This window comes from Polyodon spathula, chromosome 2, assembly GCF_017654505.1.
Source record: "Polyodon spathula isolate WHYD16114869_AA chromosome 2, ASM1765450v1, whole genome shotgun sequence".
Classification (NCBI taxonomy): Eukaryota; Metazoa; Chordata; class Actinopteri; order Acipenseriformes; family Polyodontidae; genus Polyodon; species Polyodon spathula.
The window spans coordinates 29,847,765-29,861,475 of NC_054535.1; the positions used below are offsets into that span (position 1 = coordinate 29,847,765).

Sequence of the window (13,711 nt, forward strand, 5' to 3'; positions counted from 1 at the left end):
TTTTGTATATTTTTCTAGATGATTTGGATCATAGAAAATAAACATTTTGTACTTGAATGTGTGTTGTTTAATTCTTTGTGTCCATATTAGTAGGTGATTGTTTTTCAGAATGGTTCAAGCCTTCTGTTGTAGAAATTCCATTTTTTTATATCTTACTACAGATTGTGTTACCCCAATTTACAATGAGATGGGTTCATCAAGTCATTGGGTCAGAAATAAATAACACTCACATGTAGCCTTCATTATGGCTGATTTTATTTAAGTGCAGATTGAAGGATAGTATTTTTTTTAATTGATCGATTTACACAGCATAGAACCCTGATCACTGGGCATTCCCTCGTGGTAGAAGGTAAGCGTCACAACCATACAGACAAGGACACTACCAAAGTATTGTGAGAAACAGGTTTTCATTGTGATTTCATTTTTTAACTTTGCATAATGTATGTCCCTTTTCAATTTTTATTTAAGGATAAACATTCTATCTGTGTGTTCTATTTAGTGTGGTAGTGCCATGGAGTGGAGCTTTCTGATTGGTAGATGAAAGTTCTAAGATGTTTCATGTACTTTAGCATATACAAGTATATATATATATATATATATATATATATATATATAATATATATATATATATATATATATATATATATATATATATATATACACACACACACACACACACACACACACACACACACACACACACACAGGGGCTCTCAAAAGTATTCACCCCCTTGGACTTTTCCACATTTTATTGTTACAACATGGAATCAAAATGGATTTAATTAGGATTTTTTGCCACTGATCAACACAACAAAGTCCAAGTAAAAAATCAAATAAAATCTACACATTGTTCTAGATTAATTACAAATACAAAATAATTAATTACATAAGTATTCACCCCCTTTAGTCAATATTTGGAAGAGGCACCTTTGGCAGCAATTACAGCCATGAGTCTATTTGGATAAGTCTCTACCAGCTTTTCTTGACACTGTAATTTTTGCCCATTCTTCTTTGCAAAATTGCACACGGCAGACGCGATGTTCGTAATATACCCTGTAACTTTCTAGACAAGGGATTTAGGGGAGCTCCCTAAGAAAAGCTGAATCGCAAAACAGTAATTGTGTGACTATAGTAATTGTTACAGCTGTGCATAATGGTATTTAAAACAGGATTAATTTATCTGACTTTTTACATATCCACCCTTAATCTGGTTCCACCGCAGTCGGATATGCGCTAGATTACTGTTTTTAATTACACATAAATGACCACCAATTCAGACTTGTACAGTGTTTTACTTTTTTTCAACGTGAAGCTACAAGTAAATAAACCATTTAATAGCTAGTATTTGTGCAAATTCAACAACTGGCTGAAGCTAGGATTTTTTCTTAAAACATTGCTTACAAATCAGATTTGAAAACTTAGGTTACTGTTGCATAACAAGTAGCTTGTAGCAGCTGTGCTAAATCTCAGATGGCTAAGTTGCATGTGCATCCTGTTTAAAAACATCTAATATAAATAACTGATGCTGTAGACTTCAAGCCAGATGTTAAAGGTTAATCAAGCAAAGACACTTGAACATTTCTATATGAAACGACAAAAGGATTTCAGTAGGTACGTTTTTCTACCATCATTTTCAATGTGTTAATTATTGTTTTCTATCAGATTTTCCCATCGTTATATCCATATTGTATGCGAGAATGGACCATTGTTTATTAAATGTATATAGTTTATAAAATATTTGGTAAGTTGTATAATATATAAACCACAAAAGAAAGGCGTTCCAGTGAGTAGGTGTTGAGTGATTGTAAAATAAGTTTTTTTAATTTTAACCTACTTTTTTTGGTCGTTTTGTTTTGTTTGTGCGGATTGACCTGGACAATCATATTGGTATCAGATTAAAGACTTCAAAGCTTTATGGCAAAAACAAATCCTTTATGTAAGAGGTTGAGTTAAGCCACCCTCCTTAGTTCACATGAGCTGGAATGACAGCAGAATTTCATTTTATATTGCACATGCAGAATTTTATTTTGTAATGCACATGCAGAATTGCCATGCAAATAGAACATTTACACTTGGGCTGTGCCACAGTAAAAATGGCATTGTTATAATCTTTATATACCTTTGATGAAGTGTTTTAAAAACACACACCATTAAATTATTGATATGACTTACAAAGAAAACAGTTTGGTGCAGTAGACAGGAAAAAAACCTACTGGAGCTGGAGAGTATAAAATGCACTCATTGTCAAATCCCAAATCCTGTTGATTTTTAGCTGTTTCATTGAAACATTATTTCAACCTTTGGCTATTTCAAATGTCTTTTTTCAGATCAGTTTATTCAATAGATGCCTTTCCACCTAAATTACTAATCTCATAAACTCAACATTTCCAGTTTGTGTACGTATTTACATTAAAGTGTATTGTTTTTATTTCAACTTTAATAATGAGAGATTGTATGAGAGATTGTATTGGGAGATATGTATATAAAGGATACAATACTGACAATATGTTTTTCAAATGTTGTGAATTGGACAGAAAAAACAACACCATTTGTGGGCTTTTGCTCTTAATAGTTTGGTGTGTAGCAACACACACGTATCATTTTTATTTGAGCTTACAACCTACATGTACAAGTGGGTTCTTACCTTTTAATAATGCCTTTGTCACTACATCATGGATTTAAGCTAAATTAATTGACAGTCCTTAAAACACTTAAACAAAAACATTTGGATTTTTCTCCCCCCATACTGGTTAGCTAGTTTATATTCAGGAGCCTTTTTTTTTCTTTAAACCTGCACAGCTTCGTGACTGGAGGTCATATCACATAAAGCTGCCTTACAATTCTAGAACGGGAGTCAATAAAATCAAAACCGTCCTAATGTTGTATCAACCCTAGTGCTTAATTCTTGACTCTGTTTCCTCAGAAAGGATTTAGATCCACAACTACACTGTAATCATAAAGAGGAAGGACTGATAATGTTTAATAACGGGCATTCCTTCCTTATATCTGCAGATGCGACAGGTGATTTCTTGTACACTGGTTAACTGCTATGCTTTGTTTAATATTTCTTTATAAAAGTATGCTTCAATAGCACTGCAATAATGTTTGCAATTTCTGAGGTCCAAAATAGTTTAGTCTTGCACTGCCATGTAAGGGGTAAACATTTTATTTTTTTTACATTATGTATGCAGGTACAGAACATTTCAACATTGTATTGCTATTGATGATTATATTAATTTTCTCTTGGTGTCACTTTAGTAAGGACTGGATTTGATTTGAAATGAATTGTTAACTTCAAAATAAAATTAATTCCATCTTTCTTCTTGAAATACACAAACAAAATAGACTTATGTTTGAGTACTTTTTATTCCTTAGAGAGGGAGAAGGAGAGGCAAAGGATGATCAAAAGGGCTGCAAAGATAGCCTTTTACTTGGGTCATTTCCCCGGGCAATCTTTCTGCTCTCCCTTGGCACAGAGCCACCTGGAGAGGACACAGCCGCATTTTTAACTGATGATGGGGGAGATATCTCTTCAAGTGTAATGGCATGGAGTCAACCTTTATGTGAGTCGATGGAGATTCAAGATATTGACCATGCAACAGCTGTTGCAGTCAATCAGGCCAGGCAATTGGTTCACCACGGTGGACCTAAAAGACACATATTTTCACATCCCCATAAGACCAGGGCACAGGAGGTACCTGAGGTTTGCTTTCCAAGGAACAGCGTACGAGTTTCGTGTACTGCCATTTGGCTTCTCTCTAGCTCTGCATGCCTTCTAGAAGTGCATGGAAGTTATTCCCCATTGAGACTCAGAGGCATAAGAGTGCTCCATTACCTAGTCTCCAGTGCAAGCAGATGCCCACGAGGAACTCATCCCTGGCCACTTTTATCAGTTGGACCTATCAGTGAATCGTGAAGAGCCAGCTCACACCTTTTCAAACAGCCTCCTATCTGGGAGTGCGCTTGGACTCCACATCCATGCTGTCCACTCTGCAGAGAATAGCTGCCTGTCTGGAGCTTTTTCAGCTCAATGGAGAGCTTACAGCAATGACGTTCCAAAGACTTCTGAACTCATCGTCAGCAGCTTCTCAGGTGCTTCCTTTGGGTCTCCTGCGCAAGCAACCTCTTCAAGCCTGGTTCAACAGCAGGGTTTTTCAGCCAGTATTGAACTGTGGCTGCCTAGTGACAGTGTCTTGGCACCTAGGCAGGGTCTCCATATAAATATTTTGTAGCTGCAAGCAGTTTTTCTGGCCTATCAGAATTTTTGCAGTGCTTGTCCAGACAAACAGCACTACCGTGGTGGCTTATATAAACTACCAGGGCGGCCTCAGGTCTCCCAGTCTCTATTGCGTAGCCTGCAAGCTTTTACTCTGGGCACACAATCACCTCCTCTCACTGAGGGCGGTACTCCTGCCCAGGATGATAAACCTGCCAGCGAACCGCCTCTCAAGGGGAACTCCCAGTCAATCAAAATGGTGGCTTCACACCGAGGTGGTGAGCTTCATTTCGGAGAGGTTCGGGAGAGCAGAGATAGATCTCTTTCCCTCACAAGAATTGACCCACTGTCCCCGCTGGTTCTCCATAACAGGTGGCAGGGACCTGCTGGCAACAGATGCCTTGGCACACCAGTGGCCAATGCAACTGTTACATGTCTTCCCACTGCTCACCATGCTCCAGCTGTGTTTGAAGAAAAGTAGGCAGGACCGGGGCAGGGTGCTATTAGTAGCCCTTACTGGCCCACCAGACTGTGGTTTTCAGCTCTGCTGCAGCTCCTGAGTGGCCATCCATGGAGCTTGCCAAAATGTCATGCTCTGCTCAGCCAGGCGCATGGGACATTGTGGCATCCCGATCCATCAAACCTCTGGCTCAGGGTCTGGCCCCTGAACGGCTGCATTTGAGCCATCAGGGGCTTTTTGCTAGGGTCATTGACACCCTGAAAAATACCAGAGCAGCATCCACACACTCTCGGTATGAGTACAAGTGGGGCTTCTTTCTGACGTTGTGCTTGCCTCTGGGTTTTGACCTCACGACCTATCACATAACAGTTATACTGCAATTATTTATGCAGGATCTGTTTGATGGGGGGGAATCCCCATCTACATTAAAAGTCCATCTGGCAACTATTTCAGCTTGCTATGTTAAAATTGATTCAGTCTCCCCAGGAGCTCACTTCCTGGCAGGGCAATTTTTGAAGGGAACTTGGTGGCTTTGGCCATCTTTGAAGGATATTGTTCCTCATTGGAGGCTTAATGTAGTGCTTGGTACCTCATGAAGCCCCTATTTGAACCTTTGCATTCAGCTGAGCTGAAATTTTCTTACACTTAAAGTGGCTTTCTTGCTTGCAATAACCTCCGCTAAGCGGGTGAGTGAGATGCAGCATTTCGATTGTGAAACCCTGCTTAATTTTTGCAGAAACCAGTTCAAAGGTTATGCTTCATACTAATCCTGCTTTTTTGCTGAAAACTATCTCAGCATTCCACATGAGCCAGTCTGTGGAATTGAAGGTTTACCATCCACCTCCTTTCCAGTCGGACAGGGAGCTACAGCTCCATACACTCTGCCCTGTGCAGGCACTAGCATCTTATGTGGACAAAACACAGATTTAGAGGCAGCGAACTGGTTTTTATCTGTTATAGGGTGAAGTCCCATGGTAAAGTCCGTCTAAGCAGAGGCATCTAATTAACAGATGCAGTAAAGACTGCCTTTAAGCGAGCCAACTTGCCCCTTCCAGGAAAGCTCACTGCCCATTCCACCAGGTGCATGGCAACTTCGTGGGCTTTGTTCCAGGGTGACCCTGTTAGGGACGTTTGCCAAGCAGCAGCGTGGTCATACCTTTACAAGGTTCTATCGACTTAATGTCAAGGATCCACAAAATCCTTGCTTTGGAACTCGAATATTGAGGGTGGCTTCAGGGTCGACCCTTACAACATAATTAGAGGGGAATTTCTCATTCAAATTATTTTTTAGCCCTAGCTACTTGTTACTGGTGTTCTGTACGGTATCGCTCAAGGTAGCCTTCGACTTGTAGCATTCCAGTCGTTATGCAATATGGCTTTGCAACAGCTTTGGTACACTTACCCATGCAGTAATGGTTACATTTGATGCTTGATAGGGAACGTTAGATTATTATCATAACCCTGGTTCCCTGAAATAGAAACCTAACTATTAACCTTCAAGGTCACTGCAGCAATGGTTGCCGCATGCTTCAGGTAAAAATGATGCTGGCATCTGTGCATGCAGTATTGTTATGCCCTTGGGCATGACTGCGTCACAGGTGCTACCGTGCAGCTTTGGTATAATTTTGTTCATGTTCGGTAATGGTTACATTTCTATTTCAGGGAACCAGTTATGATAATAACAGCATTAGCTTTATAAAGCTCTTCTTTGTTGTTCCAAAGGAACAGGGGGGTAGGCGGAGCAGTGCAGTCAGCTGATCTTTTAGATCGATAACTCTTTCTCTTCCTCTTCCTTGGAGAAGGAGAGGCAGAGGATGATGAAGAAGACCGCAAAGACTGCCTCCTACATGGGTCCTTCCCCCGGGCAATCTTTTTGCTTTCCTTTGGCACAGAACCATCTGGAGAAGACACAGCCACGTCTTTAACTGACGATGGGGCAGAACTCTGTCCAAGTGAAATGGACATGGAGTTCGCAGAACTGCGAGACATCCATTTCCCCAGCTTGCGTTTTGAAAAAGTTGCAAAAAACTTGCAGAAGCTGCAGTCAGCGAGTGCCTGTTTTACTTGCTCTGGCCCCAGACAGGAAGAGCACCTGCCATGCTTATCCTCCACTAGGAGACTGGTCTTGTGCATGTCACAAGTATAAAGCCCTGGCACGATGCAAACAGCTACGCAGTGTCAAAAACAGCTGCCTCTATCTAAACAAGCAGCTATGTCAATACAAAGTATACAGTACTGTATGTAACAGCACTGTTATACAGATTAAAACTGTAACAAGTCATTCAAAACTCAAACCAAGTCCTCTGGTACTACACCAGGGATGGTGGGAACTGGGTCAGTGACTTTGCACATAGATTTAGCTGAGATGTAACTGAGCCTCGGTACAGTACATGTGTGGAGACTTGCTCTGGGTCAGTATGGTACCAGTGCTGTAACCTTATTCTCTGTTTGGCAGGTACCAGGCTGGGAACCTACAGGCTCACATAGTTCGCATTACTGCAAGAAACAGTTTATAGGGATGCCCACCTATATAGCTTCTGGTAAACCCAAACAGTCCAAACGAAAAAAAACACAAAAACACACTCAAGAGAAACAATTCCTCACAGAAAACAACAATAACCATATTATAATTCAAATAATAACAAAATCATTTGAAAAAACTAAACTTTTATTTTAACTCCGTTTGGAAATGAATAGTCTGTAAGGAGACCACCAGTTAGCTGACTCAAGTTGCTTGATCCCTGGGAAGGGGTGACAATAGCCGCACAAGGCCACTGCGAGATGTGACAAACAAAAGGCTACGTGCACTAAATTACATGTAACCAGAAGTTTAAACAACATAAATAACTATCGCAGAAATAGTGTATTTCACAATTAGCTTAAGAAGCAGATAAAAAGTAACAATATATAGGTCTATGGCTTTATTGTTTAGATTCAATCTTATGAAAGGAAAAATGCTCCTGGCATCTGCAGTCTTCTTATGCCCTCTGGGGGCGGGCATGACTGCATCACAGGTGCTTCACACAGCTTTGGTATAATTTGATTCAGGTTCTGGGTCTTCACAAGGTTAATACCCATCTGGTAATGGTTACATTTCGTTCTTGATAGGGAACCCAAATCCTTTTTTTATTAATGCAATTGTGTTTCCTTTAAGGTTTGTCACGATGGGAAAAACAACAATAACCCTAATTGTCAAGCTCTTCGCAATTCATCTATTCACAAGTGGAGTTACTGAATATATGAACCCAAGTTTCCTCTGTCAGAAATGTGATGCACAGAAGTTTTGTGATTGCTCTTCTGCTAAATTACTGACAGTGCCTAGTATACCCCTAAAGGACATGCTGGGACTCAATCTTTCATTAAACGATATTGAAGTTATCAAGAAGACAGACTTCAAGACCTGCATTAAACTCAAAGTACTGAGTTTACAACACAACCGTATTCATTCTATTGACAACGAGGCATTTACCTTTCTGACAGCTCTGGTGCACTTGGACTTGTCTTACAACCACCTTGTCAACTTGTCAGCTAGTTGGTTTGGGCAGCTTTGTGCATTAGAGCACCTGAACCTCTTGGGTAATGACTACCTTACTTTAGGTCATGGGCGGCTCCTTCAAAACCTCACTAGGTTAAGAAGCTTGAAATTTGGAAATCCATCCTTTCGTTCTATACAGAAAGATGACTTTGTGGGAATCAAGATACTCAATGAGCTGGTCTTGTACGGTAATCGACTGAAGAATTATGAAGTAGGTAGTTTCAAGTTAATCGAACAGATCAGTCATGTTCTCCTTAGTCTGCACGATCTATTTAAGCAGGATTCAAATCAAGTAAAAAACATTCTAAACGATCTCTCGAACTCCAGCATTTACCTTGAACTGAGGGATTTAATACTGGACGTGAGTGAGGAAACTGAGGTGTTCTCAGCAGTCTCTCAGAAAACCATCAAGAAATTAATCTTTAAGAACATCACTCTTAATGATAGATCAATGGTAAAATTCCTTAAAGTGATTGACAACGCCAGAATCCTACATGTAGAAATTGAAGATTGTCAGCTTTTAGGAACTGGTCGGTGGTACAACGCTAGTGATGTACAGCTTGATACCCTGCATACCTTGACAATTAAAAACATAACCATTATCTCCTTCTACATGTTCAGTTCCCTTTCTTATTTAGCAAAGCTCCTGGACCCATTAGAAAGACTAACTGTCATTAACAGCAAAGTGTTCTTGATACCTTGTCCAACTTCTAGGCACTTAAAAAATCTGGAGTATCTGGATCTTAGTGGAAATTTGCTTACTGATAATGCCATGACAGAAACTGCATGTCATGGTGATGGCTCATGGCGATCCCTTCAAGTTATGAATATCAGCAAGAATTCCCTGAAGTTTCTTGGCCCTCTCAGCCAGCTGTTCACTAAACTCAACAAGCTAGTTTCCTTAGATCTCAGCCAGAATGTCTTTAAAGACATACCTGAATTGTGTCAATGGCCCCCTTCTCTAAAAAAATTAAACCTCTCCACATCCCGCATAAAAAATTTAACACCATGCATTCCAGATACCATAGAAATTCTGGATGTAAGCAACAATGAGCTGAATTTCTTTACAATTAACCTGCCTTTTCTCAAAGAGATCTATGTGTCTAATAACAAGTTAATAAGCCTACCTGATGCAAAATTAGCTCCTAGCTTAGAAGTGCTCTTTATTAGCGGAAACAAACTGAACACCTTGTCCAAGGACAAACTGAAAGCATTCAAGAAGCTTGATAATTTGGAGGCAGGTAATAATCGGTATATGTGTTCCTGTGAATTTCTTTCATTCATGCACCAGGAAGCAGAAAATATTGTTAGGTTGGATGGATGGCCTGAAAACTATGTGTGTGATTCACCCTCTGCATTTAGAGGATCACTGGTAAGGGACGCAAGCCCTTCTGTCTTTGAGTGTCAAAGGACAACAGCTATTTCACTGCTCTGCACAAGTATTTTTTTTATAATTGTCAGCACAGTCATCCTTTGCAAGAAGCTGCATGTCATTTGGTATATACAAATGACTTGGGCATGGTTAAAGGCCAAAAGGAGACCAACCAACACTAGACATGAAGATATTTGCTACGACGCCTTTATTTCTTACAGTGAGATGGACTCAGAGTGGGTGGAGACATATTTGGTCCAAGAGTTAGAAAGTTCCCAACCTCCCTTCAAACTTTGCCTTCACAAACGCGACTTTCTACCTGGAAAATGGATAATAGACAACATAATCAACTCCATTGAAAAAAGCCACAAAACTCTATTTGTTCTCTCGGAGCACTTTGTTCGCAGTGAGTGGTGCAAGTACGAACTGGACTTTAGCCACTTTCGACTCTTTGATGAGAACAACGACACGGCCATTCTGATTCTACTGGAGCCCATCCGGAAGGAGGACGTGCCAAACAGGTTCTGTAAGCTGCGCAAGTTAATGAACACACAAACCTACCTTGAGTGGCCCCAGGACGAAGGACAGAGGGCAGTCTTCTGGTTCAACCTCAAAGTGGCACTTAAAAGACATGAATTCACTGTTGGTTAATTTTCTTATATATTCAACAAGAAATAGTTTTTGGTTACCACAGTACATTAGCATGTTATTTTTAAAATGTTTTTCTTTTTTTTGTGCGCAAACATGTATGGCTTACTGAATGTATGTATTTTCTTTGAAAGCACCATACTGTATACTGCTTTTTATGGAAAATTTGGAATATACCATTCTTCAAGGAAAATAGAAGAAGCTTATAAATAGCAAAGTCAAATGTATGATTTGTGTTAGTTTATGGTAGAAACATTACATACTTAAGCTATAGCGCCTGTCGATGAAGGCTCTACATGTGTGGTAGTAGACCGCTATGGGAGTTGTGTCCCAAGCCAATGGCAAGGGCACATGCAAAAGTCAAGGTCAACTACCACATGGTAGGGCTCCAGACTGGCATATACAGTAAAAGCTCTCTGTACCCTATAGCTTGAAGATCACTGGTTCAAATCCAAGCTATGCCACTGCTGACCATGGACTGTAGTTCCCAGGGGGTGGCGCACAATTAGCCAAGCGCTGCCCGGGTGGGGAAGGGGTTAGGTTGGCTGGGGAGTCCTTGGCTCACCGCACACCAGCAACCCCTATGGCTGGCCAGGTACCTGCAGGCCACCCTGTATGCAATTCAGAACTGCGTGGTCCTCTGACACGAAGTTCTGATATGGTTGCACGGCAGGCTCAATTCACGTTGACTTCACCCCTTTCCCAATTAAAAAAAAAAAAAAAAAACTCAAATACTCAAATAAACTGTCCCTCCTTTCTGACTCGTGACTATCATTGATTCATTCCAGATATTTTAAACACACCTGAACTACTGAATGGCAGCAGATTCCTACATTTTTATTGGAGACTCCGCTTGCTAGATTTAAAACGAGATTACAATCAGAAAATGAGGCTCATTCGTGGGATTTAAAGCTATATTACAGTTAGATAGGGAAGATTTAAAACAGAATTGCATAACTGTATCAAAATGTAAAAAAATGTCTACACACAAAAGCCCAGAATAATGTGCACGTAACTGTAAGGATTTAGTTGTGGAGGAAAGCAAAGGAAAGAAGGTACAACTTACAGTAAGTGTGCAAGTAGTGTTGAGTTACTATACATATTGTGACAAAAAAACACCCATGCATTTTGGAAAGTAACCAAAAACAATAATTTCATACAGTATATAAAAAGCAAAAGCCCTGAAAAACATAAAGACTTCAGGGAATCTACATAAAACTCAAAAATAACTAAAAAAATCAGCACAGAAAAATGAAATTAATAAACAGAAGCCCTGCTTATAGTTCACATGGTTAGATGGAGCAATATTACTTAACTGTCTGTGTCTCAGTGTGTTGTTGTTGAAAGATGCTGAGCTCCACTCAAGCTGGCAGGCTATAATTGGCTGATTTGACCTTTGCGGGTGCAGGACTGATTGCTTCCATCGGTGCAAAGTATTGATTGGCTGGTGTTAGTGAATAATAGAAATAAACTTGGATCAATAGGGTTTTTGTTTAGTATTTGCTGTCCAACGAGTGTGAATTGAGCTTTCATTAGGGCAAAATTAAAAGCTAGTACCTGCGTGGGTTGATTTTAAATTTGATTCAAACTCATGCTGTAACATAGCAGCAGGCCTCTACCGTCTCATAGAAGCCCGCTAGAGCTTGGCTGAATCATTTTCTAATGAACATTATTTATTGAATGTTAAATCTTACACAAAATTTTAAACACATTAACTTGGATTAAGTATGTCCAGTTATACATATAATTTATTGGAAAACACACTTAAAATCTGTAAAATGTTAAATTGTATTAAAATGTGTTACCTAAGAACAAAAACAAAATGTACAATTTTTTTTTAAAATAACATTAGTTTGTATAAAGATGTATTAAGAATATACTGAAAATATTTTATGGGACAAAATCAATATCTTTTTTAAATGTATTGCTTATGTACAATTCAATTGTATTACTGTATTTAACCCAAAAATATGCCTTCAAGGAATCCAAGAACTGGACCTTGCATAACATTTTGATATGATGAAGGAAACCTAGAAATTGCTGAGTACTTATACTAACTATTTGTAGGTACTTATGTGATATTAGTCTAAACGTGTAGGCTACATACTTTGCATTGCTTTTTGTTGTTGTTGTATTTGGTATAAGATTATTGTATGAACGCTCTCAAAAACCGGATAAAAATGTTTTGGTTTAAATGATTAAAAAATATTTTATTTTCAGGACGTTTTGGGCAAAAGCAGCTGAAGAAAGGCTTTTGCCCGAAAAGTCATGAAAAAAAAAAAATTAATCTTTTAAACTTTTTGTGTACATTTTTTAAAAACCTTTTCTTTCATATGCCTTTTTTTAAAAATCTTACATAGCATTAAAAAAATAACATCACACATGTTTTATTCGTCTTCTTTATTTATCAATATTTTACACAGTATGATCTCAGGTCTCATTGGAACATACAACAATTTTAATTGTTCTTTTCCAGTAAATTCATAAAATGCAAGAACCAAGACAAAAATATATGATTTTATTTTTTATCCTGTGTCACTATTAAAAGTACTAATAATATTGCACAAGAAACAAATAAAAAAGACCCAAAATAAATTTACTTGAAGCTGTACCTGCAGCATTTAAAACAAATTTTACTTGTATATCCAATCATTAGAGAACAACTGCTATACATACTGTAGTGTACGCTTTACTACATTATGTACTATATAGTGTGGCATTTTCAGTGATTAAAGCAACTATTTTGAGAACTCTGTGTCTTGTGTAAAATACTAGTCTCTCCAAATGATTACGTTATTTAATTTTTAAAAGTATTTTGGTATTTAACCCTTATATAATCTTTTTAATAAGATTCTTACTTAAACATCACACAAAGGGCATATTTGACTGATCTAGTGGGCAATCTTAATTCCGCCATCGTTTAAGTGTCCAATTAGGACCACATCTAATAATGTTACTTAGGTTTAAAAGACAAAAATGTGCCTTTTTGGGGAATTCTCAAAGCTCCCTTCTTGCAAGAATTTAAACGATAACAGTATTTAGATCCATCACCATTTAGATCAATTGAATAGGCCCCACTGTATGGCATGCAATCTTAATTTAATGCTAACATTCCAAAATGCAGTACCTGGCATAATTATATTTTGCCTTCAGTCCAACTCATCTTAGGAGTGTAATTAAAGCAAGACTTCAAAAGTTTAACATTTTCATAATGTGTTTCCTTTGTGCTCTTATAAAGTCTCAAATACAACCACACACAGTCAAATGTCCCTACTATATTAAATGCATTAAAGTATCTTTGAGTAGAATACTGCTTTTTGAAATTTAAAAAATGTTCAGTACCCTCATTTCTTGTCTATAGGGTGCAATTTGCCAAGTACAGTACAGGTAATAGAGAATTCATTTCCACATGCTTTATTAATACCAGTTGAATGGCAGGTTTAAAAAAAAAAAAATTATATATATAGGCTTAAGAATTCT

General features: G+C 38.5%; 1 protein-coding gene across 1 annotated transcript; it reads left to right on the top strand.

Annotated features, from left to right (window-relative positions):
* The first annotated feature begins 7,840 nt into the window (after window positions 1-7,840).
* tlr2 (toll-like receptor 2) lies at window positions 7,841-10,234 on the top strand. Its single transcript, XM_041272114.1, has one exon. The coding sequence runs from the start codon at window positions 7,841-7,843 to the stop codon at window positions 10,232-10,234; it is 2,394 nt and encodes a 797-aa protein (XP_041128048.1).
* Window positions 10,235-13,711: the final 3,477 nt, after the last annotated feature.